Below are 25,996 nucleotides of genomic sequence, written 5' to 3' on the forward strand. Positions count from 1 at the left end.
TTTCTTTCTTCCATGCACCAATTTGATACCAATGGGCTTTGTACAATGTGAAAAAGCATTTAATACTCCAAAACATGCAGAAAAGAGAGGCAGATACTATCTTACAACCATCTCCAGCTTGAAGTCTACCAAACAGATAACTTTTGCATTTACTCTTGCAGTCCAAGTAATCTAAATTGTTTTCCAACATGTTGTTTTAGAAAATCAGAATCTGGTATCTGGTCTAAGATCCTTTAGAAACAGTGCTTAAGAGGTATTTAGAATATAGAAGAGTTGGGAGTCAAGGACTTACTTTACGTATAGATCCAAATGCCTTGGGAAATCTATTTTGCCAGCAAGAATCTTCTGATATATACCAAATGGATTGTCATCAAAAAATGGAGGAAACCTATTTTAATACAGCAAATTTTTAGATGTTAGAAACATAATACTGTTTATAAGGTTTCCAGAAACTCTCGTAATTCCCCTCAGAAGTCATTGATCATACAGTGCCTTTCATTAAGGCATAATCAAACATAAACTTGAAGAATAACTTAAGGATGCTATTGCAAAACAGTAAACATTTTTATATGCAACACATTGACTAAATAATTAAACAGAACTGTTATAAAAAGATTTTTTTGTTACATTAATATAGCAAAAATATCAATAAAGAAAGAAATTTTCAGTGTTTAAAACAAATAATGCTCTGCCTTCATCTATAAAACAAAAGGGCATACTTTCCAAAACAGTATTACCATTTTTCATCTTCTCCTCTAACTGTATTTCTGTGTTGGACCAATATTATTTATTTCATAATCTTCCCAAGATGATCAGTAAATCAAGAGACAAATAAAATTCTACACTTACTGCTTTCTAGAAAGTTCTTCATGAAGTTGTAAGATAACAACAGTGACTCCTTGTCTTACAGCTACAGTAAGAATTGAGAGCTTTCTATTGTGCGTCCTTTACTAGTATAATATGTACCCTGATTGCTGCCATAGGCTCAGAGTATGGGCATATGAGTAGAGTCAGTGTAAGCAGCTTAGTCCAAGTGGTAACAGGCTTTCAGAGTGACAGATACCTTTTCAGAAGTTACCACAGGAAATCTTTTAGGGGAATGGAACTACTCATTCACTAATCTCAGTCCAACCTTGACTTCTGTTACAAAACCAAAGCTTCCCTCTCACTATGTTTCTGTCTCAAAAACCCTACAGAATAGGGAAAAAAAAAAAAGAAAATTTGAGTACCAATCTTACCAATAATATCAAATCACTATTACAGTTCAACATTTAAAATATTTTCCACATCTCCCTAACATTTTATAATTACTTTAAAATAACTTAATGAGTACACACACAAACACAGTGCTGGTGGCTTTGAGAAATCACTGCTAGCATGAACAAGGGTGAAAATAATGTTTCCTCATTTCACATTCTTTGCTTAATTTTATGTTACTCAAACTAGCTTGTTCCTCAACAAGTAGTATACATTGTTTCCATTATGTGTTTTAAGAAGTACTCCATTCTTTGTTAACTGATGGTCAGGTAGATTAGTATTTCCTTCAAAATACTGTAAAATGTATCCAAATAGTTAAGTTGGCTGTATGCATAAAGTAAAAAAAGATACTCCAAACCACAGAAAAGCATGATAAAACTATCTGGTTAAGGACAGACGGAAAAATATTTGTTGGTATTGTTTAGAATGCCAGAGTAGTTTCTCTATGAAAAACTGAACAGTCTCAGCTAGGAAAAAGCCTGGAAAATCTAAGAATTTTGGGAAAAAAATATTTTTGAGTTTATAAATTCCTGCTTTGACATTTAAGAACAAGGAAAACATGATAGATATTTAACATGAGTAAAATTTCCCCACACCAGAGAGACTATCATACAAATCTCTTTTTCAGTCAGGCAACATTATGTCCTTCACATTCTCCACAGCAAGTTTACAAACAGTATGCTCAATTTTCAATTTTGCATTTATTATTACATGTCAGCACCTAAAAATCCATAAAGCAATTAGAATGAGACTTTGGAACTATGTCTTACAAGAGTATCAGCTACAGCAAGCAGACTGATGGAAAAAACTGCATTTCCTTCCATCATCTAACATTCTGCATTGCTGAGGTGAGAAATCAAGAAGAATAAGGGTATGTCTTTACATGTTTAAATATGTTTAAATTACTTCCCTACTTTGTAAATCTGAAAATTACTATGTCTAGAATTCCTGAGAGAAATTTAAATCACTCTTGGCTATATAATAATTTGACAACAATACTGCTTAAAGCTCATTTGAACTGTATGCAAAATGAGAATCGTTTTGAAAAACTACTTAGTTTTCTTACAGATAAACCAAATAATTTGACTTTGATACTACTTGTAGACGTCAATCTTTAACACAGCACAGATATTCAACAAAACAATGCAAATGTTGTGCTGGAAGCTACCTAATAAATCAACAAAAACTCCCTTAAGTTTCAGACTATCTTCATCCTATAACAAAAACAGCTGCCTTTTTTCCCACCAAATAAAAAGAAGCTTAAAAAAATATCTCTGTACATGAGACAACAGCTGCAAATCATTCTTTTTGCTGACTGATCCATAACAACGGCACTGACATTGGTCTCAGTTTTAGTACTGAAGAAGAGGAGTTTTAAAACCCCAAGGGAAAACACACAGGTCTGACAATATGAAATGGTAGATAGGAATCATCAGCTACTAGAAACAACAGACCAGCACATGACTTATGACTATCAAAGCAAAAATGAAAACCAAGAAGTCCTCATTAAATAAGAAAATTCAGTTATCTACACATCTGATGACAGTGAAATTATGACCTAACATCTAACACTAAATAACAAATATATTTTCCTCTATGGTAGATTGCAACCGAACATATTTACTCAAAATAAAGAGGTCTTTCAACTCCTTCTATTGATTGTTTAGCTTGTTTACATTAACTCTATGAACTCAGTACCACTATTCTTCAAAGATTTCTTCTCACCCCGGATCTCCCTGTTCTCTCCTCTTCCTATATTTTACTACCTTAAACCTAAATGTGACCTTGCCTTAAAACAAGTGCAGTGCCAGAATTCCACGGGGCCTCTGAAGATCAAGTCAGAGAAATAAGACATCGCAGAACAGGAAAGTGTGGTTTTGTTTGTTTGTTTTTAGAGAGACTATTTCCTTTCACACACAACTATCAATTCTTTTCAATTGCTTTTGGCCTTCAGAGAGAGTAACTTTAGGAAATAACTACCAAATGTCTTAAGTAATTTACTTGCAGAAAACAACTTAGTCTTGAATTCAGGTTTTGTCCACCTTTAAATAATTTCCATATTTCTTAACTCTTCTTTGAATTTCAAAGGATAAAGTTACCCATGACTGGTTTTGCATTTAAAGCCTTGACAGTAAACATCAAGCTGCATATTGAGATGGCATGGAAAAGCATTTTAAAATACTACTGCCAACAAGAGTGAGAAGTTGTCAAAATGCTAAAAGCATATGCTGTGACAACCTGTTCTCCAAAAGAAAATATACATGAGCCATTACCCCTGCCTCCTTCAACTCCCTTAACCTTAGAATCTTAAAAATCCTATGCAAGTAATACCAATGTACATGTTGTATCCCCAACCTGCCCCCTCAAAAAGAAACTCCAAACAAAATCCAACTCAAAAAACAAGAATCATCACAAAGCACCACAGCAAACAAGAACAAGATCTGCAAACCAAAAACTACAAGCAAACTTTGGCAGAGTCCTTATCCCAGCTTTGGATGGGGACTCCACCTGAACACCAAGAAATGAAAAGCAGCATCCAATCATTATGAAAAGTATGTCTACACAAACACTGTAGTAAAAACAGTTACAGAAACACTTGCAGTTATGCTAGACTTCAGAGACTTCTCTTTTATAGACTCTAGATCTCTACCCTCATTTGCTACTTCATACAAACATGACTTGAATTTTGAGGTGAGTGATTAATGATGAGAGAATTGTAAGCCAAGGATTAAAAGTATTTAATACTGCTAGTACTCGCTTATCTGTTGTGCAGATCCCTATGGGTAGGATGTCTTCAAAATCAGCCTCAAAAGCAGCCAAGGGAGGGAGCCTTACAGAGGCAAACCAGTTATATTTTGGCTATAAATTGTGGGACTCGGCAGGCAAATAGCTCAAAACAGTTTCAGCAAGGCCACAGTGCCCATAGTGAGATAACTGCTAATTTCTCTGTAATTTATATACAGAATATTCATTTTTTGGTTTGCACATTAAGTGATCTCCTGTGTACCCAGCACTGTAATGAAGGAATGCTTGCTGCTTAATGCTACAGTAGTGTTAAGCAGTTTATTCCTAATTTCTGTGATAGTAGCAGACAGCTGCTCTGTCAATCAGCCCATGTAAAATCTCCGTTGCCTTTTAGAAATGTGCAATTTACATCTATTGGTAAAGAGTCTCTATAGTCAAAGCAGTTATATTAAGTTTGGGGGAATCCAGATATCATCACTCGAGTCAGATCATGTCAGGACACAAAAGATCATACATACAAATGAATTGCAGTTGCTCCCTTTTTTAATGAAAGACATATAGCAGTCATACTTCAGCATCCTGCCATCTTGAGGCCACTGACTCAATTGGAGCTTCCTTGGCTATCATCTGTAGTCAGTATGCTAACTGGGGAAATTCAGTTTTTATTACTTTTCTAGTAGAGCGAATTCTATCAACATCTATGTAAGGCACAGAAAAAAACCCCAATACTCACACAACACAGATCTAACAGCGGTCTCGCTGAAACTCGCAGCAGGAAGCTGAATCTCTCAGACTGCAGCTGGGGAACTGCAGCACCTGCACTCATGTTACAGCACCAGACACTTTTATCTACAGTCTTCATGCTGTCTAGGACTAAGATTAGTGGTACAAGGCTGCTAGAAAACTCTTGCTCTTTTTATGCCTCTGAGGATTCCCTTGACCAACTTGGGCTGCTCATCCCTAAAGGAAGGGGTAGAAAAAGGGTAAAGCCTAGCCTCTGTACAGATCAGTCTACATAAATAACAACTTTTATTAGACCGGTCGACTAAGCCTGTCTGGGTCAGTAGGAAACTATTAGTTCATCTTTATGCTTTTTTGGAAACATTGCTTATCAAGTAAATTAAAAAAAACCCACCAAAAGTAGTGTTTGAGAAAACTGATTTCCAAATAAATCTTTTAAACTTTTTCCTGTTCTTTTTTCTTTAAAGAAAAACAGTGCTCATCACTAATAGAAATTGTACAAATAAAAGTCTTTCTGCTTGCTACTATGCATTTTTTACAGATTAGAGTTCCCACTGCAAAAATTCTTTAACTACACTAGAAATTAATTACAGAAGTTTAAAAAAAACCTGTTAGTATTCCTCTTCTTCACCCTTTAAATACAAAAGGCTTTTATATATAAAAATATAAACTTAAATAAAACCTGAGTTTTCACCAGGTAAAAAAATAGCAAGTAAAAAATCCCTGTAACAACACTGATATTTGTTCTTTTGTAGAGCTTCTCAATTACATTATTCAGAGACAGAAGTAAACTGTTTTATCAATAATAAATTTAGTCAAAATTTGCTATTCCAAATATCACAGCGATGGTAAAGAATTCTGTATTACTGTAATAGATAATATTGCTGTGATGCAGTAATCATTATCACTTACCCTGACAACATCTCAAAAATAAGAATTCCTAGGGCCCACCAATCCACAGCTCTTCCATGTCCTTTACTTTGTATAACTTCTGGTGCAAGGTATTCAGGAGTGCCACAGAGCGTCCATGTCCTGTGAGGAAAAGATGAAAAAAAAATCCACAAAAGAAACAACAAAACCAGACTGAAGTGAAACTGAAACAACAGTAACAGAAAAAAAAATCAAACACACATAAGGTAGTACTCAGGATACACCTATGTACTTACTGGATATAGGAACAAGATAAAAAAGAAAGACCTCTAGTTAAATCTAAAAACATTGCTTTGATGATTCTCTCCAATTCTTCTATAATAGATATATAGAAACTAGAAAATTCTTGGCCAAAGAAAATACATACGTACTGCATTTTCTGACTGCTGGTATGGCACTTTTGTCAATTAGCCTATGTTGCACTGAAACTATTAACAGTGGTGTTCACCCTGAATGCTGCATAGCCTTGGAGTTCATGGATTATGCCTGAAAGGTCCAGCAAAAGATAAACTTACTGTCCTTTTCAGAAAAAGAGAAAATTTTTATTTAGAAAAAAGAAAAGGAAAAAGGGATGACAAAGTAAATTTAAATCAGTAAATAGCTTCAGATGTAAGAAAGAGTCTTTTATAATCTAATGTTTTTCAAATAGTTTGAAATAGTTTGATGTCAGGAGGTCAGGACATCCCTTTTTTTCTGTTGTACATAGCAACAGGTCAAGGGATAATGGGATGAAGCTGGAACACAAAAAGTTCCATTTAAATATAAGAAAAAACCATTTTACTGTGAAGGTGAGGGAGCCCTGGCACAGGCTGCCCAGGGAGGGTGCTGAGTCTCCTTCCTTGGAAGTCTTCCAAGACCCACTTGGATGCGTTCCTGTGCGACCTGAACCAGGTGGACCTGCTTCTGCAGGGCGGTTGGACTGGATGATCTCTTAAAGGTCCCTTTCAACCCCTACCATTCTATGATTGTATGAACTAGCAAACTGTCATCATTTCTACAATATCCATTAAAAGGGAAACATTTTGTATTTTTAATTATTTAAAATATTTACAAGGTGTATTTAAGCAAGTGTGACATATTTAAGTAATAATATTTTAATACAGTTTAATGTCATATTTAGCCATAGCTGTAACATAAGCTCACAATACAAAAGTGTTATATTGCTGAAATGTGTATTTGAAGTTCTATAGAGTCACAAAAGAAATTAAAGCTAAGCAGTTAATGTTTAGAAGACCAAATTATATTTTGAAACAATGAATATTCTAAAACCGTTTATATTAGAAAAGTGAACGCTTCTTAGTGAAAATATCCGTGTAGAATTTGCCTGGCATCAGTAACTTGACTTAAGTTTAAATATATGTTAGAGAAGAAAATGTGCTTTCATTCTGAATAAATTACATTTCCCCAATGGCAAGTCAAAAGATTAAACTTTGAAGAAGTGTTCACCAATTCAAGAGAGGAAAAAATAACAGCACACAATAAGAAAGAAAAATTGTGCTGCATTTTAAGAAAAGTTCTAGCAAGATATGACAAAGAATATAGCCACAAAATTAATAGTTACTGCACATGATTTCTCATTCGCAGCAAAAGATATTCTGTTTTCTTTGTGAAGAATCACCTTCTACAATCAAACTAGTAACATGATCCTGAATAAATGCATTACAAGGAATAGCAATCACCTTTAGAAGTAATACATATTCATTCGAACTTATAGTTTTTTCTACTAATGAAAACTTAACAAGCCTTCTTTTTCCTCACTGTACATGGATATTCAAGAGGCACCTTACAGAATCTCAGACTGCCTTTTTTTTTTTTAAATTTAAGAATATATTTTTTCTAAATTGTACAATTATTTTAAGCAAAGCTTTTGAGTGTTTCTTCTTATTTTCCTTTTCTGGGTTTTTTTTTTTTTTTTTAACCTTAGCCTTGATTCATAAAAACCCTTAAGATCAAGGAGGAGGAGTTGTAAAGGCAGTCAAGACCAAGTTAAAATTTATGCTGCATAGAGCTGAATTTCTTTAAGTTCTATTTTGAGATACCAAAAGCTAAATTACTCAAGCTAAACTATCAGCATGCATTAGACACACTATGCACCTATGTGCTCCATGGTTCTTTAAACTACATTTATTAGTGTAAGGAACACACTTTTAATTCTTAACATAAAAGGGTGTTGCCATAAAATGCAAACTGTCATTTCCCAAATCAAGCATACTCAAGAAAACTCTTAGGTACAGCACTGCATTACACACTACTGCCATCTAGCAACTGCCTAGATCAGGACTAGGTAATTATGAAAAACAAAGTTTTTCTGTCTTTTAAAACAAAACAGCTGCCAAAGAAGCAACTGCCAGTTTTACTGTATTTGGGAAGATGGGCTGTACAATTAAAACTGACAGGGCAGATATTCATTTTAATGGACAAACTAAATGTTTTGAAGGACAATGCCCCACAACAGTAATCCTTTCCTCTCTAAGAATGCCAAGACTATCAAAGCACAAATTCAGCAAAGATACAGTCATATTTTACTATGTATGCATAGGGTAATTTTTTAGAGACAATGTAATGAAAATGACACTAATACCCTACAGGTTAATAAGATCTCTTTTTATTCAAGCAAAAGGAAAGTTGCAAATTAAGGAAAGACCAACATAACTTGAAGTCACCCAGCTGCAATAGGAAATAAAATTTATTACCACCAGCTGGTTATCTACTTCTTTTTATTTCAATCGAGAAATTTATGTTTACTAACTACACAAAAAATTGGAGGAAGCTCCAATTCTTTGTTGAGATGTGTTTTTGTGCTATAAGGTCATGACTTCTATTTCCTCTTTTGCTGGTCATTAAACAAGCTATTTAATATTTTGGAAAATGCATCAAGTTAATACTACAAAAATATAAAATCATTTGAAGTATTTTATTTTTAAATCTCTATTCCATTACTGCTGCATATTCATCTGAAAATCAATATCATCCTTTCGAAGAAAAATTATAAAAGCAGAAAAATAAGAACAGACTGCTTCCTTCAAACTGCTACAAAAAGTCCACCGCTCTGGGTTTTCAAGATAAAAGCTGAAATAGAGGCAAGTAATAGTTGATAAGATTGAACATGTAATTTTCAAACATGAAAATAAAACAAAGACTCTATTCTGCTCACAAAGATAAGCTATAAAGTAATATTTGTCCCACTTGTTAACAGCACTATTTGATGAAGTTAAGTTTTGACGGTTAATGTATTTTAGCATTCTACATGATTCAGCATCCACCTCTGTAGTCCCTTACCAGCTTCTTACATACAAACTAGAGATTAATAACAATGTCCTTTTCTAATTCTCTTCTAGAAGATTCTCCATAACTATGTTAAATGGAGATTGTTATGTTTCCAGCCCACATCCCTATCTTTTCTGGTCATTGTTCTTTTTTTTTCTCAAGTAGAAGCACATCTATTTTTTCTGAATGTACTTTCCAAAAAAGAAAAAAAGTTTATATAGCCTTTAGTTAAGCAATACCAAGGTGGAGAAGAAATAAACAGCAACTGAGGCAAAGACACATCATTTTGGAAAAAAAAAAAAAAAAATACAACTTTCAAAAGTATGCCATGACTGAAAAGGGAGGAACCAAGGATGTATCAACATGGAACAGAGACAGGAAAACATCCTCTCCTACTTATTAAAAAAAAAAAAAAAGGTACTAATAAGAATGTAAATGTGGAGTAGGACCAGGAGCTATGAGTCAGATCCTCCCTTTAAAGAACACCTGAACTGACGATGGACGTGATAAAAACCCCTTTACACCTAGTAATGGGAAGAAAAGAAAACACGTACAGAAAAACCTCAATTAAGCAACTACAGAATCATTCATGGGAAGTATTATGTATCAAGAACGTGTAAGTGTATTGAAGGTCTTCTGCAGATCATGTTTTAGTTTACTTATGTCTTCTCTAAGAATACATTTGTTGGTCCTAAGTTTAGGGCAGATTTCCTCACAAATATTTAAAAACATATATACTATATGTTTTATTTTCACAATTCATATGCACCATATTTACATATGCATATATATACACACATACATATAAGGTTCATGTGTACAGATATTTGCAATACACAAAGACAAAAATATCTCATAGACTATTTGATCAAAATGTAAGAAAAAATAATATGTCGGAGTATATTAGTGGGTAAGTTGCTGACAATTGTGTATGTTTACAGTGACAAAAATGGCATTGTGAAAATGACTACAGTTAGTGGGGAGAATATTATGTAGTTCCAAAAAAGAAAAAGAAACCACAAAAACCTATACAAAAAACCAAACTAGACTTACATAGGTAACTACCTGTATTAAGTCTACTAGTGATAAAGACCTTGCTCCTTTCAACTTCTGTATTTACATTACTCATTGTACATTTATGGTAAATCAGCTATGAATATAAAACCACTATAATGTTATAGTACTGAATTCAACATGGATTGATCACCTTCATTGCCAATTCCAATTAAAACCAGTAGTGATAACTTATTTTGATAGCCTAAAATGTATTTGAACAAATCTACCTTGTAGGTTTACATATTCACCTTACAGACTGAAAAAAACCACGCTTTGATGTGACCTATGATCTTATTTAAGAGTCACTTCTGTTGTGTGTTAAACCCACAGAAATCCAAATTAAGAACCACCACTATGTGGCAGTATTTACATGTAAAAAGGAAGTCATAAGAATTTGTATGAAAATGTCTTATACAGAGATCATCCTACTTTCTTAAATGGATACAATTTTACCTCTTCCTGCAAAAGTTACTTTAAAACAAAAGTATTTTTAAAAGGCACCAGCATTTATATACCTATCTGCTTGCCCAGTGGAAACTGAACTCCTGTTGATATTAAGATATGATAGTTTTAAAATAAAACTTTTTAGACCTTAAGAGTAAATAGAACTAGTATATCTATTTATTGTCTATCATTCTTCCATGTAGAAGCACCTTAGCACTGTGAGCATGTAACCGATAGGAAAGTAACCTTTACGATCTCCGTAACATGACTTGATTGGTCTCATCTGACTTTTATTTCACAAGGGATCCATTAAGAGCAGCTCCCTCAGATCCACCTTCATATCAAATTATCTTGTAGAATTTCACACACATACTGAACTGTTGCAAAGGCAGCATGATGCAGAAGAATGGAGAGGATGAACCTATGTAATGCCCAACTCACTCACTATGCTGCCTCAAATAGAATAATCAAATATGGTTTCCTTCAAGAGGGGACCCAAGGACATACTACCACACTTTGTCATACCACTTTTCTAATAGAGTAGGCTAGTTCTTTCCTCCATTTCTCTGAATCTCAGTGACAGCTCTTGCTTCTTTTTAAATACACGTATTATAACATTAGAAGAGTAGTTCAAATGGAGAGGACAGAGAAATTACTGTGGGAAAAACATCTGCATTATCAAAAAGTTTACATATGTAGAAGCTACAGTTAAAAAAAAAATCACATCTGCTGAAACTGGCCTTATTGTTTCTGTCTAGATTTTCCAGTTTCATTTTATCAACAGGCTAGTGAAAACACACTATTCTGTTTTAAAATGTTGTTCCTACATGTCAAAAATAGCTCTAAAAGGAAAGCAGAAGAAACGTGAGCTCCAAAACATTTTGCGACTCAACACGTAGAGGGCATTAATACATCCTGATGGACATCTCTTGCTATTTGCTCATATTCACTGAATTCCCTTTTTACAAGATGACTGATAAGAATGTGAATATACGAAAACTACTTCAATAAAACTAATTTTTTTTACTTTAGCCTATCTGTGATACTGTTCTTAGTTATACTTAAGGTGTAAAATTGGTTTCCATGCAGCCATGGAAAAAAAGATAATATTTTATTTCATATTAAGGGATTTTTTTCTTCCAAATGTTTAACATATAAACCATAATTACCGTAACAAAAACCTACTTACCTATCCACCAGTTTTTTAGCAAATCCAAAATCAGTAAGCTTGATATGTCCTTCTTTGTCTAGTAATATATTTTCAGGTTTTAAGTCTCTGTAAACTATTTCTCTGGAGTGCAGGTATTCTATTGCACAAATAATTTCCGCAGAGTAAAACAAGCCTGTGCTGTTGTTGAAACGTCCCATGTTGCGCAGGTAACTAAAAAGTTCTCCTCCTGGCACGTATTCCATTAACATATATAAAAAGCGTTCATCATGGTTGGTCCAAAATCTGAAATAAAAATATTCTTTTAATGAATAAACAAATTATATCTCCAATTTGCTTTAGAAATACATTTGTGTAAATGATCTGTGTTGCCTCCACCATATATGCAATTAAATTATGGTTCCTATTCTGCAAATACTAAAACTCCAAGACTCTAGCAGGATTTAACCTGACAACCTGAAAAGTAAAACAGATAACTGAGGATGCACGCAGCATAGGCCAAAAAAGAAAATATAACTGATAGACTCTGTTACATAGCATAATATAAGTCTCTGCTAAGCACATAACTGACTTGGTATGCTGCCAGTCTGCTAAGACCAGACAATTCTTATACACCTGACATTTAATCAAGTACTGGGAAGTGATGGGAGGAGAACAGAAACTACTTTTGTAAAGGTGTTTATGATAACATGTTGAAAAACAGGACACCAAGGAGTTCTCCTTCCCTTCTCCTATCCCTTCCTCTCCAGAAATATACAACCACAACTAAAGTATCAGATCACAACGGCTTACTTGCTCTTCTAGGGTATCATTAACAAAAGCAACAGAAAAGACAAAATGACAGTAAAACAAGATCCATTTCTATTTCTCAAAATTAACCTAATGGTAAGTACCATCCAATCCTTAGACTGTTGTCTTTAATTTTAGAACTATTATTGTGGTACATTAATTACTAGACTGCAGTACAGAGCGGCTAAAGAAGAAAGAAAATCATTCCACATAGCTTTACAATGCTTCATTACAGAATACAGGAATCTTCTCTCCTTTACTCTCCAAAAAAAAGCTGTTTTTCTTTCTACCCACATTAAAAAACTCATATATCACACCCCAAATGTAACCCAGCAGTTAAGAAAAAAAACAGGTGCCTGACAACATCTTGATAATATTATACTACTTTAAACCAAACAGCTAGTTCTATTACTCTCTAATAATAGATAAAGAACACTGTACACCTACCTACTTCACTGATACAAGAACAGAAGTTAATTTAACTTTTAGTAACTACTTCTGCAGTACCACAAGAATGAAAAGATCAAATATTTTTGGTTTTTTTTCTTCTATTTGCTGGTTCCTAATGCAGACACCGAGTCTCAAGAAAGATAAGCAGAGCAAAATGAGCTCCCAAACCTGTAAGTGACACTTGCTCAGTAATATTTTTTTCCTTGATTCCAGTGCTGAGGCAATCAAGAAAACGAGATAGATTACCAAAAGTTAGCAATAGCTCCCTTCAAAGTGAAGAAAGCAGAACACAGGCTTTCCTTTTGCTTTTATGGCTCTACTTCCCTATTACAATGTAATCAACATCATTAATTGGCTGTTGATTTTTTTAGTATCTTTATTGACCGAGAAAATAAATCTCAAGAGTGTTTTTAAACTAATTAGGCAACATTGCACCTACAATGAACAAAGAAAGAAGAGCAATGTAAAATAAAGTGAACCACAAGCAGGGGAGAGGAACAGCAAAATCTGACAAAGCAGACAGAGGGAAAAAACTCACCCCATTAAACCATGGTATTTTTACTGGAATTAATTTCTTCTAGAATTGATTCTTAAATTTGAGTATCAACAGAAAAATGGACACAGTTTGATATACATGAAAAACGGCAAATTAAGGTTTTTAGCTTCTGTAGTACAGATTGCTTTAAATGTTATTTTAATATAAAAAAGGAAAATCTAACTGAAGCTGTGATTAGAATAATATCCATGGTGTCATGTAACTTTGCTATTCAGCTTCACTATATGAACTGTGGATGCCACTGTCAGCTCTTACAGACAACCCAGTTTAGCTTACAGGACTGAAGGACACAGTTGACTTTCACTGAATATTTATTTCCTTAAAAAAAAACCCAAACAAACACAAAGATACATGTCAGAATTACATGACAGTCTGAACTGCACACTTGCAAAGGTATGATACTTCACTCAGACACGTCAGTAAAGATTCCCTGGAAGTCTCTACTGACTAGCTGTTGCAAGAGTATCAAACAAGCACTTCCACAAAGGATTTAAAAAAAAAAAAAAAGTAAATAACGTGAGTATCTATAGAAAATCAGGACCTCTATATATGCAGAAAAGGTATTTCTCAAAAGTTACAAGAAAAGGAAAATGAAAATCTTACATAAAACTCTTTATACATATATAGGAAGATATAGGAAAGATGAACACCAGAAAAATTATGTGCAGTGTTACTTTAAAATTTTCCATCATAAAGTGCTAAAAAATATAGTATAGGTTTTTTCTACTCTTTTTGTTGATTAGATATAGTCAAAGAATTCCTGGGGAACAAAATGTGTTGGGTGGGGGAGAAGGTGGCTGAAAAAAGCTGTTAGTCACACAAAAAAGATGCACAATTTTATTCATGATATAGTCAGTGATAAGCTTCCACGAATGCTTGTTTAACCTGAAGCACACAAATATTAACATGACTTAAAATTTAAGCTACTACATTTCAACTAGGTTGCTCTGAGTCTTTTTTGTCAAGTGACAATGTTGCCACAAGGACAATTACATGAGCATTGTTGATGCAGCATCTCAGTGAAAAGGCAGAGGACTGGAAGACAGGAATAATATTTTTATTTGCACACAAGCAAACTTAAATTTGAATAGTGTTCTTCCTTTGGCAATTTTTCAAATCTGATGTTTAGGAAATAAGAGTGAAATCCAAGAAAAGTTATCCATCTGGAATTTTGAGCATTTCTGTACGGACACAAACTCTCACATCCCTATCTGACTTCTCACCCATGTTTCTGTAGTCTCACCCTTGCTGCACCGTTTCAGATGCACAGATGTGCTGGGTTGGGTTTTTGTTTGTTTGTTGGTTGGTTTTGTTTTTTAACGCACATACATAGATATATACAGAAAAATTCCCTTTCCCTCTGTTCTGTCCATATTTTAACCAGTTTGATTAGACATACTCAGTCTCTCCATCTTTTCTGCATGTATCTCAAACTCCACATACACTACAACTCACGTTACTCATGCCGTACACAGTTTCTCAATGCTGGCTGGAAACTAATAGCATCATGATGCTAGAAAAAGCAACAGCACATCAAGAGAAACATTCTTCTTACAGAACACTTTCCATCTTTTGGATGACTACTCTCTTCCTTCTCATACTTTCTTAGCCCTGGGAGGAGGCTGCACTCCCTGCAGCTAGAGATTAAGTGAGGCTAATTTTGTCCAATTTTATGTAAAACTGATTAACGCAGGTAAATGCAAAACATATCTTGGTCAACGGCCCTGTATCCATGCATGAGAAAATATAAATGGAAATAAACTGTGCAATTACCCAGAGGTTAAGTTATCCCATTAATAGATACGGACTCAGATCTAGCAAAAGGTGTTGTGGTCCTGTGAACAGAAAAGTATGATGCCTTTTCTCGTTAATAAAGGGATCACTGTAATCACTACAATTCTGCTAAAAAAAAAAGTATTCTTCATGAACTGTGTTTAAATCATGTTTCTCAATACCTTCCATCACTTAACCTCAAATATGGGAACAACAAAGCCCAAGAACTATTGCAGTTATTCAACCTATTTTTAAAGTCTACAAGAGAAAAATTCACAAAAGTACCTATTTTCTTGCCATTCTAACAATAAGAATCATTCTAGAAGTCATTTTGGCAAACCAGTCCTAAAATCCTTCACTAGCATTTTCCCTCCACTTAAAGAAAATTTATCTTCAACACTATGAAAATAAGAGATCAATTAAGGTTTATAATAAATTATTGCTTAAATGTTTAAATTTTGACTCTTGATTGGAAATTCTTGGTTATTCTGTAACAAATATTTTAGTCTGAAGTGTAGTTTAGCTTAGATAATAGAAATAATAGAAATTAAATGTTTGGTGTTGGTTAAGTACATAAAAACTTGCAATGAGAGTCTGGAAGACTTTAGCTGCACTTTATATATGGAGTAAATTAATTAAAAAAAAAAAACAACTTACAATCTGATCAAAAAGGGGTGGTTGACTTCTTTCAAGACTGACTTTTCATTGTGCACATGTTGCTCTTGCTTCAGTCGAATGACATCAGGAATGCTCATTACTTTCAGAGCGTAGTAACGTTTGGCCATTTTTTCCTTCACCAGATGAACACGTCCAAAGGTACCTGTGCCTGGAAATTTTAAGAAGAAACAACAACTTACTGCAAAAAAGAAATAAGATAATTTACTAAAAGCCTATAAGAACTCAATTCCTGTTTAGTTGGGTTTTTTCCTCATCAATATATCAGTATTACACTTTTACCTGTTTTCATACTATTTTTTTGTGATTTCTTAATTTTTAGCAATAATGATTTAATAACAGTACTGCAATATTGGCACTCTTGGAATAGATACGGAATGCATTTTTTACAAAGAAGAGAAGTGGTGCTGAGAAAGGATAAGGGAAGTGTATTTAAAAAAAAAAACTATGTAATATTAAAATATAACCAATGTAAATGAACCAAGCAAAACTGTTCTTAAGTGAAGAAGAAAGGCTGCAAAAACAATTTCAGAGATTAGTTTTAATTTCTGTTGGGTGGAGAGAGCTGGGATCAACTCAAAAGTAGCATTCAGCTTACTAAAGCTACAGTATGTGACGTAATAGAAAAAAATAATCTCTGATTTTTTTGTAATGTTCAGTTGTAATGGATTTAATTCTGTAATAGAAAAAACCAAAACTTTCCATATATTTTTTTAAACAAGGTAGCTAAAAAGTCAATTAAGGTTTAAAATGTAGGAACTCCTAACACAGTACAGAAAGTACAAAACTGATGACAAGAACGAAAAATTCAAAATATTGACCTATCAAGGTTTAGTGACTGAGAATAGTTGTCTGCAGTTACTCAGGTGAGATTATTCTCTTAAATATGCCCAGAGAAGTAGTTCAGTAGGATAAGAGAGCGATGGGAACAAAAAAAAAAAAAAAACCTTAAAAGTTGTTGACTTTTCTAAACTAAATTTTTAAATTCTGCTTATAGTGCGGCATCATTATATAAACACAGAAACAGTAGACTTCAGGCATTCTTTTTTGTAGTTAATGTATTCCTTTTTCAATTCAGTCTTAAATTCATAAAAGAAAAATAAAAATACATTGTCTTTTAAATAATGTCTTATGCATTTCTCCACCCAAAGTAGTCATTGAAGATCCTTTTAAGTGCATTGCACTTGAGAAAAGAGCCATTTCTTTAATTTGAAAGTTAAAGCTAGCATTTAGTCACACTGCCATTTGTCCCGCAGCACAGTAAAGATGAGCACACAATTCAGTTTGTTGAGTGGTTGCTCATTGGTTTTTCTGCTCATTAAACAATGCCATGAAGGTTCCATTAGAACAATATATCGTACATTTTAAATCTTGTTCTCTGACAGAAGTATGTGCCACTACAAAGGACACTTGACATTCAAACCAATTGCCTAACTTGTAAAAGGTCACGATCTTCTTGAGAAACGTCTTCCAAATAAGTAAAAATTTTGTACTTAAGTTTCACAATCATCCTTTTCTTTGCACATACACAAGGAAGGCAGCTTGTAGAGTAGTTTCGGTATTATTAAGTGGTATGTCAAATGATTTCAGACTGTGCTAACTAGTTATGATCAATTCACGCTACCCAAAAATTTTCCAAGACTTGTAGTGAGTAAAGAAAGACGAGCACATATGTGAAAGGAAATAGATTTTTGAGAGAAGCAGTGGGAAAAGATAAAAAAAATGACATTTCAAAACTGTATTACCTGGAAAGAGGAAAAAAAAGGGAGTTTTTGCCTCTAGTACGTACAAGAAACTTGAGAATTTATTTTTAAAGTGTTTAGTTTATATATACATATTCTCGTTTAAAACATTTACACTTCAACTGTTACTCTTTGCAGTCACTTGTAATATTGTTCAAGAGTGTGGTATTTACTAAAAACCAAAACAGAATACCATATTACAGACGAGAAACTAACAACTTCAGGAGCCCCTTTTTATGGAACTTGCAACTCCATTATCAATGCAACTTTCCAAACTAGCTTTTGAGATAAAAATTCTCACCACAGAAAACCACCAAGGATTACAGTTGTCTAAGCACAAAAGATTCTATCAAAGCAGTTTTACATTCCCACCTGTCCTAAGTTACCGTTCTTGAACCACGAAAATTGTAAACAGGCTCAGATAAAAACTGCTGTTATACTGAAGTAAGCCATCAGGTTACTCTGGAAAATTTATCATGCAATTAAATCCTTTAACAACGTAGTCACATTACATAATTTTACCTGTGTAAAACCTTTGTTGCACGGGGATGGGCTTCTGCATTAAAAAAGCCAAACACAAAACCAACAAAATCCACCAATAAAGAATGCACAAAATCTTCCAAGCAGAGTCATTTGTTCAAGCTACTTAAAATACTGATTATTTACATTTTTGTTGAATACATAAGATTACAAAAACAATTTACATTACTTCAGAATTAAGAGTTGAAATTTAAATTGAGTAAAAACTCAGACTCATTTGAGAATAACCACCATATTACATACTGAAACTAAAAATTATATTAAATGTTTAGGACTTCCAAATGTGAGGAAATTAACAGTATCAATCGCATAACTGAATACTGGTTTTATATACCTCTTGATGTTTTTATGAACCAAGTGCCTCCATAGACATATACGACATGAAAGTCAGAAGTTAACACATACCTAATTGTTCCTAGGTCTCTAGTGATCTCCTGTTTCTTGGCATTCAAGAAATTTTTTATTTTAGAACGCTTCAAGTTTTCCTAATGTTATTGGTCTAACTTTACAAACTGTGCTGATCAGAAATAATAAGTTAATAACAATAGTAGTAACAACTTCTACTCATTTTCACAGAATCACAGAAAGGTAGGGGTTAGAAAGGACCTCTAGGGACCATCTAGTCCAACCCCTCTGCTAAAGCAGGTTCACCTCAACCAGGTCACATAGGAATGTGTCCAGGCAGGTTTAGAAAACCTGCAGAGAAGGAGACTCCACACCCTCCCTGGGCAGCCTGTGCCAGGGCTCACTCACCCTCAAAGGAAAGAAGTTTCTTCTCACGTTCAAGTGGAACTTCCTGTGTTCCAGTTTGTGCCCATTACCCCTTGTCCTGTCACTGGGCACATCCTGTCAAACAAGACTTACATAGCACTAGTTCTAACTTTGGAAACATAGCCTCTTTAAAAACATTTCTGCTGGGAATGGTAAAGCCTGGCAGGCTATTCCAGAGTAGTGGCAAGCACCTAATCTAGAGAGCCTCTGGGAAAACCAGAAGACCACACAGACAGGCGAGAACATACAACCTCCCTAACCAGTTTTATTGTTGAAATGATTTCAAGCAGGTTTTTTTCAAACATTCTTTAGTCCAATTTCAAGCAACTATGTAAACCAACAAGACAATAGAGACCAAAAAGACATCTAACATTTGTTTTCAGATGTCTCTTTTTATAACATGACTTGTCTCATTCAAGTCTTCTCAGAAAATCCATTAGGTCTACATCAGCTGGTAGTGACAGTGCCCAGACACACAATCATCACCCTTTCCATCACTTTTAACAAACAATATGCTCTCATATTGCCCTAAGGAAAAATAATAGTGATGTTCTAGAATTTACTTACACCAGTTAAGCTGTTAAATTCCTCTTACTTCAAAGTGAAGAGCAAATATAGTGAGTACTACATATTTTTTCAACCAAAAAAAAGATTTTAACCACGTAGGGTCATTAACAAGGGGGAGCAGGAGAACTTGCTGACTTCAAAACAGCTATATAAAGTATGCAAATGGGCTGTAATTTGTGCCTTCCCACAGCCACATACAGGACTAACTGTTGAGCTGTTGTCTTTTTTTGTATGCTTAGCCAGTCTTCAGACTACCAGATAAAAGTTTGCAGACACAGATGACTATAATTCCAATGTCTCATCTAAAGCTTTTGGTCTGGATCTCCTGCTCATGCTTTTATCCCTCTCTGCAAAGATTTTTAAAATTCTCTTCCTTGCAAATGGAGGGGAGGAGGGAGGCATGGGATGGGACCTGTGAGTCCCACACAGTCACAGTGAGAGGCTGCAATAAGATGTTTTTATGATTGTTTAGCACAGTCAAGATAATATCTTGTATAAAAATAGGTCTTAATTGCTGTGGCTGGGTAGAAATTCTGCCCCTTACATTCATGAAAAGAAAACTAAAAAACTGAAGCAGCGAAGCAGCAGTGCATAAGACAGAAGCTCAACTCCACAAATTTGATGGAAAGTTTTTGGAAGCAGAAAAAGGCATGACTACTAGTCTTTTATCAAAGCACTACTACCTTTCTTTCCTCCAGGAAGCAGACCCTAAGCTCATGGAACAGTTTCTGTTAATCCCCATGAAATTCTTTGCCCTCATCACCTCAGAGCTTAGCTGTACAGACTGGCTAAATTTGACCCTCTCTGACAGAACAGTAAACATTCTTTAGAACTACCTTACAATGGAAATTTTCTGTACTTGCACATATTAATGAAAGGAAATATGGTGCTTAAAGATTTGCACAGTATTCTACTGACTTTTTTAATGTTTAGCTCAAACCAAGTGAACTTCATGGACTCTGCACTGTTCTGGATGAGTCCTGGGATCTACCAAATACTGCTCTTCTAAAGGAAGAGCAATGGCTACATACACTTGCATATCCCTACCTGACTGTCTCTCTCATAGCATGTAATGGCAGACTTTTAGAGTGTTTACATCAGAAAGTTATACTTCATCAAAACAGTTGATATTAGAAGGCATGAAAGAAGATTTTTATTTTATCTGTACAGTCCCCTTGTCCCTGCTAAGGCATACAGCAAATAAAAGCTTCTGGCCATCAGTAACAAAAGCAAGTGAAGGCTGTGATATTTGCAACATGCAACACAATTAAAGATTTTCGGGACTAAATAGGCAAACAGAATAAAATATGCAAAATGTTAACCACTAATCCAGTATAATCTGTTTACAACAGAAACAATAAATTTTTTTGATCCCTTTGCAAATTTAATGTGGTTGCAGAACTTGAAGGAATGCCAGTAATCTTTTAAATTAAGTAACCTCCTCATGTTAATCACACAGAGAGGGAGGAGGCCAAAAACTGCAGAATACCAGCTTGGCCTAGGTATCAAATGCAAGAAGGGCATTCTCAGTCTTACAAAACATGCTGGATTCCCCAACGGCATGCCAAAATACCATAGCCAGTTTCCAGGATTTTACTCTCTTTGAAGCCTAGTAGAAAAAGCATAAAGAGTGTGGGAATATTTCTGATGCAATTTAGATACTTTTGATGCTAGGAAAACCAATCCTGCAACTTTTGATCAGCTAAACATTTGAGTGGTCATGTAGTGACTATTTTTTCTATTGATGTAGGTGACTAATTTAATGTTCAGTTTGCCTCTTTAACTTGCTCCCATTAATTAGGCCCTGCTGTTCCAGCTTCCCATCCTTTTAATCCCCAGCTTGCTTAAAACCAAGTTTGTCTTGCTCAGATAGATACCATCTGCTTTAATGAAGAATAAACTAGGTCATGTGAGATCCACGACCCTGAGGGCTGCTTTCTGACTCCCAAAGACTTTGGTCCTGACTTCCACAGATGCCTACAAAGCATCAGTTTCATTTGCTTTTATTTACAATTAGAAGAAACATTTCCTACTCTGCCACATATTAGTCTTTATTGGTAACCACATGCACAACAGACATAAGTCTGTTGAATATCAGAGATAAACTAATAAAATTTTATCAGATTATAAATTCACTACTGAATGTCAAATCTGTCTGCCATTTAACCTCTGTCTTGTCTTGGGATGGAACTCTAATACGTCTTAAAAGAGGGAGTGGTTGTTATCAATAATTCTTGACAAAGAAGGGAAAGAAGTGACATAGCAAAAGAAATCAGCCTGCTTGGTAATCAGAAGATTAACACTTGAGAGAAACGTATGGGGAAACCACGACCACGCACCAACTGTGGCATTCTACAACAGAAGATGTGTTTGACACGTGAACAGCGTGTCAGAGAATGAAGGTAATGGTTCAGTACATCATAGTAGTCATGTTCACCTTTTATTTTTCAACCTAGATGAAAATGTCTTGCAGACTACCACTCAACCTTCTCAAATTCGGTGTCTTCCACACTGTTCCACAAACCAGCTGTGGATTGCTCACCATAACTCTTAAAACACTGGTTCTATACTTCTCTGCACCACTCTAGAGGATTCTGATCTAAATCTGAAAAACAAGACAGAGCAATAGAGAAATTTAGAAGAGATTTTACAGGCTGCCTATTGTTCTGTCTAAACAGAGTGCCTCACACTATTGAATATAGAAAGTAAATGTCAACAACACTTTTTGCTAAGCTTTAGTATACTGTCCAAAGATCATATATCTGAGAAGACAGTCTGGTCAAAAGTGCAAAAGCACAGAAAATAGAAAAGCCTTGTGTAGTGTTCACTACGTGCAGCTCTGTCAGAGCAGCCTGCTATGCAGCAAGTAATATGGCTGCTACATTCCAGGCAAGATCACTTTTCAGACTACCTGTCCCAGAAATTTTATTGCCAGTGGCTTACCAGTGGTTCTCTCCCTCAATTGTATTTTGAATTCTAGTCTCACACCTTGCCAATCCATTTTTCTGCTGAGAGTTCAGTATCATGAATTCTTTATTCTATCTCAGTTAACTCAAAAAAGCAACTAGTAATGCATATTTGAAGTATAGCCTAGCTTTTGACTCAAAGATACTGATGTAAAAAATTTCCACCTTCTTGTTGCTTCCAGATTGCAAAGACCTGACATATTTTCAGGTTCTTTCTTACTTGATATACAGGAAGCATGTAACAGTATACCACTAAAACTACCACATTTAACAATCTATCATATATTTAGTAACCTGAAACTTGGTATAGTCTCTTTTCAACTTCACACACGATTTTATATGCAAGAGAATACCAAGTAGTTGTGGCAACAGCTCTTGTTGTTGACCCATTCATTCACACCTTTGTGAATTACAATCCTTAAGAATTAAGAATACAGGAACCACCTAGCTAATTAATACCCATCAGTCAAGATTTCTGTTCTTCACATAGTTCAGAGACAGGTTCTTCATCTCCAAAAAGTGCCATTCAACACAACACCCATAATGGGAACTCCCTGTCTAATTCCAGATTTTCTTTTTTTCCTCTCACAACTTACTGGATTTCTATGAAAACACCGTGAATATCAGTATGTCCTTAAAGAAAATGCGAAGAATCCTTCAAAGTTTTCTTATTTATTTATATACTAGGAACCAATAAGTAAATGAGACCAGAAAGTCACCAGCTTGCTGCTAATAAAATATTCTTTAATCCTTTCCATTACTAAACAACTCATAGAACACTGAATTTAGATGCATGCACATGTTCCCTTTCAAAACTCTACTATCCATTGTGCTGGTTCTTCCTGGTAGCTGGTACAGTGCTACGTTTTAGAACTAGTGTGAAAATAGTGTTGATAACACAACCATGTTTTAGTTGTTGCCAAGTAGCACTTATCCTACATCACAGATTTTTCAGTTTCCCATGCTCTGCCAGTGAGGAGGTGCACAAGAAGCTGGGAGGGAGCAGGGCCAGGACAGCTGATGCCAACTAGCCAAAGGACTGTTCCATACAGTAAAGTATCATGTCCAGTATATAAACTGCGGTGAGCTGGTGGGGAAGGGTGGATCATTGCTCAGGCATCACTCAGTGGGTGGTGAGCAACTGCACGGGGCATCATTTTCAGTATTTTCTTTACAATTACCTTCATATATTTTAATTATTATATTCCATTTCCTTTTATTTATTAAACTGTTCTGTATCTTAACTTGTAAGTTTCACTTTTTTCCCCCCTGATTCTCCTCCTCATCCCACTAGGAGCAGTGAGCACTTGTGTGGTGCTTAGGTGTTGGTTAGGGTTAAACCACAATATCACAATCTTCAAAACAATTCTCGTAAAACTGAGATTTCCCCATTTGATTCTTCAGTTGTAGTTTTGCAACTCTTCCCAGGCCTTCCACTACCTGTGATTTGTGACATGTTGATAGACAGAATATTGATACGTAGATGAAAAATACTTGCTCCATATGGAAAAACAGGACATTGCGAAGTTATAATTACTACTACTTTTACCGAAAATTGCATATGAAGCATTGATAAACCTTAACTACAAAACTTTTTTTTTTTTAATTAAAAACCTCAAACAGAAACATTTAAACATGATCTTTTTTCACCTAGAAAGTAAGCTCTATACTACTTTTGCTAAACTAAGTTTAGGTAGTCTGTTGAAACAGTGTATTTCAACTGATACTATATCCCTGCTAAAAGTGCATCCGTCTATATTGACTTGCTTTTAAAAAAAACTTGGACTATCACATTTTAAGACAAGCACAGTTAAGCAAAGAATCAGGCTAGCATTACATTCCAATTCAAAACACCAGAAAGCATTGAATTATCTGTTTCATCTGATAAGAACTTCAAGTAATTTAAGCATTATCAAAGTGTCACATTCTAATAGTTGGAAAAGAAATTGTAAACTAAAAAGTATACTAGCAAGATAGGCCATTTTTTACTTTCTAAAGCTATAAAACAGTTTCCAAATCCTTTTCACAGAATTGCTTCTTCCAAGAAGGGGTAGATAAAAATAAGCATACCAACTGATAGCTTCTTGGAATGCAAATATTAAAGGCAAGGAATTTTTTTTCTTTTTTCCTCAAAAAACCCCAACCTTTTAAAACAGTGAAGCCAGACATTTGAAAACTCAGTATCTAGCCATCTTCTGTCCATTAACTTGTGCTCAAAATTAATGTTGAGTAATTCAGGATTCTTTTTAATTGAATTTCTGCTCAAAGTTAATATTTTATAATTACTTTAATTATTCTTTTACTTGAGGTGTTTAAAAATACTATGAAACAGCTTCCTTAAAATCAAACCTTAAACCCTGATGAACTTTCAGGCTAAAACTTACTACATTTAATTAAAGCCTGTTACACATTTGATTCCCACAAGGCCATAAAGACTGTATCACAAAGTAACCTGATTTGAGCAAAAGAAACAAAAAAATGTCCTGTATTATTCTAGGTATCATCAAATCTCAGATTTTAGTCTACAAGAATTTTTTTTGTATGGTTGTTTTGGGGGTTTAGTTTAGTTTTTTCAAATAACACTGAAAAATGCTAGGAAATTGTCAATTTTAAGTCTGCTATTATGACTACATGGCACCTATTGCTTGCATTGGGATTATAACTGCATTTAAAATTTTGAAATGGAAGTCTCAGAAGCAGTCTAAGCAAAAAGAGATAGACCTCTAATTTCTAATTTATGTATGATTACTCATTTATACTGTTCTGATGATGAGATAGAAGTGCTCATCAATTAAATGTTCATCCCCTGCCAATGAAGGTAAGAAGGTTAAAAACCTACGTAGAGACAATCTAAATTAGAAAAAAAGGACACTAAGTTTAATTCCCACAATCAATTTTTACCGAAGGGGACAGTAAAGTCTTCTCTGACATATTTTATCAGCACTTCTATCTTCACCTACAGTTTCCCCTGTTTTCAGGAAGCATTTACAAAACTGATTTGGTTAGTTGCTTTACTCAAATTCAGTACAAAAGTATTTAATTTGTTCTTCCACAAAAAACCAAACCCAAATCACAAAAAAACCAAACAAAAAACAATCTAACAAACAAAACCCCAAAATTTACTGTGTCACAAAGTCAACGACAGACTTAAAACATTTTAAAGAAACTTCAACTAAAGGAAACAATCACTAAGGTGATTGTTGCCACAATTCAGATACTTAATGTTTTGTTCCAGTAGCTTTTGATCTATCAGTTGCTATAGTTGAACACATTAGGTTCTATATGTTGCTGTGAAACTACTGTATGGAAAAAGCCTACAATTATACTCAAAGAAAACAGAAAAGCTGAAAATAAAGTTGACCAGCCAAACTACAAAACATGGCTGTGCCCAAAACTCATGTTCTTATCTAAGGAGAGTAACATTTTGATGACTAAGAAACAAACATTTACAACAGCAATAATCTGTGAAGGATTTAGAGTCTCTTTGTTCACAGAAGTTAAAGTTACATTGAGTCTGATAAAGATCAGGGATAGATGCAGCAGCATGGGTAGAAACTTT

The 25,996-nt window shown here is 34.5% G+C and overlaps 1 protein-coding gene across 1 annotated transcript in view; it reads right to left on the minus strand.

Annotated features, from left to right (window-relative positions):
* PRKX (protein kinase cAMP-dependent X-linked catalytic subunit) overlaps positions 1 to 25,996 on the minus strand; it is a 57,486-nt gene that overhangs the window by 13,418 nt on the left and 18,072 nt on the right. Inside the window, exons 2-5 of the mRNA XM_061998614.1 lie at positions 15,834 to 16,002; positions 11,630 to 11,893; positions 5,656 to 5,775; positions 293 to 388 (exon numbers count right to left, since the gene is read on the minus strand). Of these exons, the coding sequence (XP_061854598.1) occupies positions 293 to 388; positions 5,656 to 5,775; positions 11,630 to 11,893; positions 15,834 to 16,002 (649 nt within the window). The remainder of the gene's footprint in view (positions 1 to 292; positions 389 to 5,655; positions 5,776 to 11,629; positions 11,894 to 15,833; positions 16,003 to 25,996) is intronic.

Source organism: Colius striatus, chromosome 1 (assembly GCF_028858725.1).
Source record: "Colius striatus isolate bColStr4 chromosome 1, bColStr4.1.hap1, whole genome shotgun sequence".
NCBI classification, from domain to species: domain Eukaryota; kingdom Metazoa; phylum Chordata; class Aves; order Coliiformes; family Coliidae; genus Colius; species Colius striatus.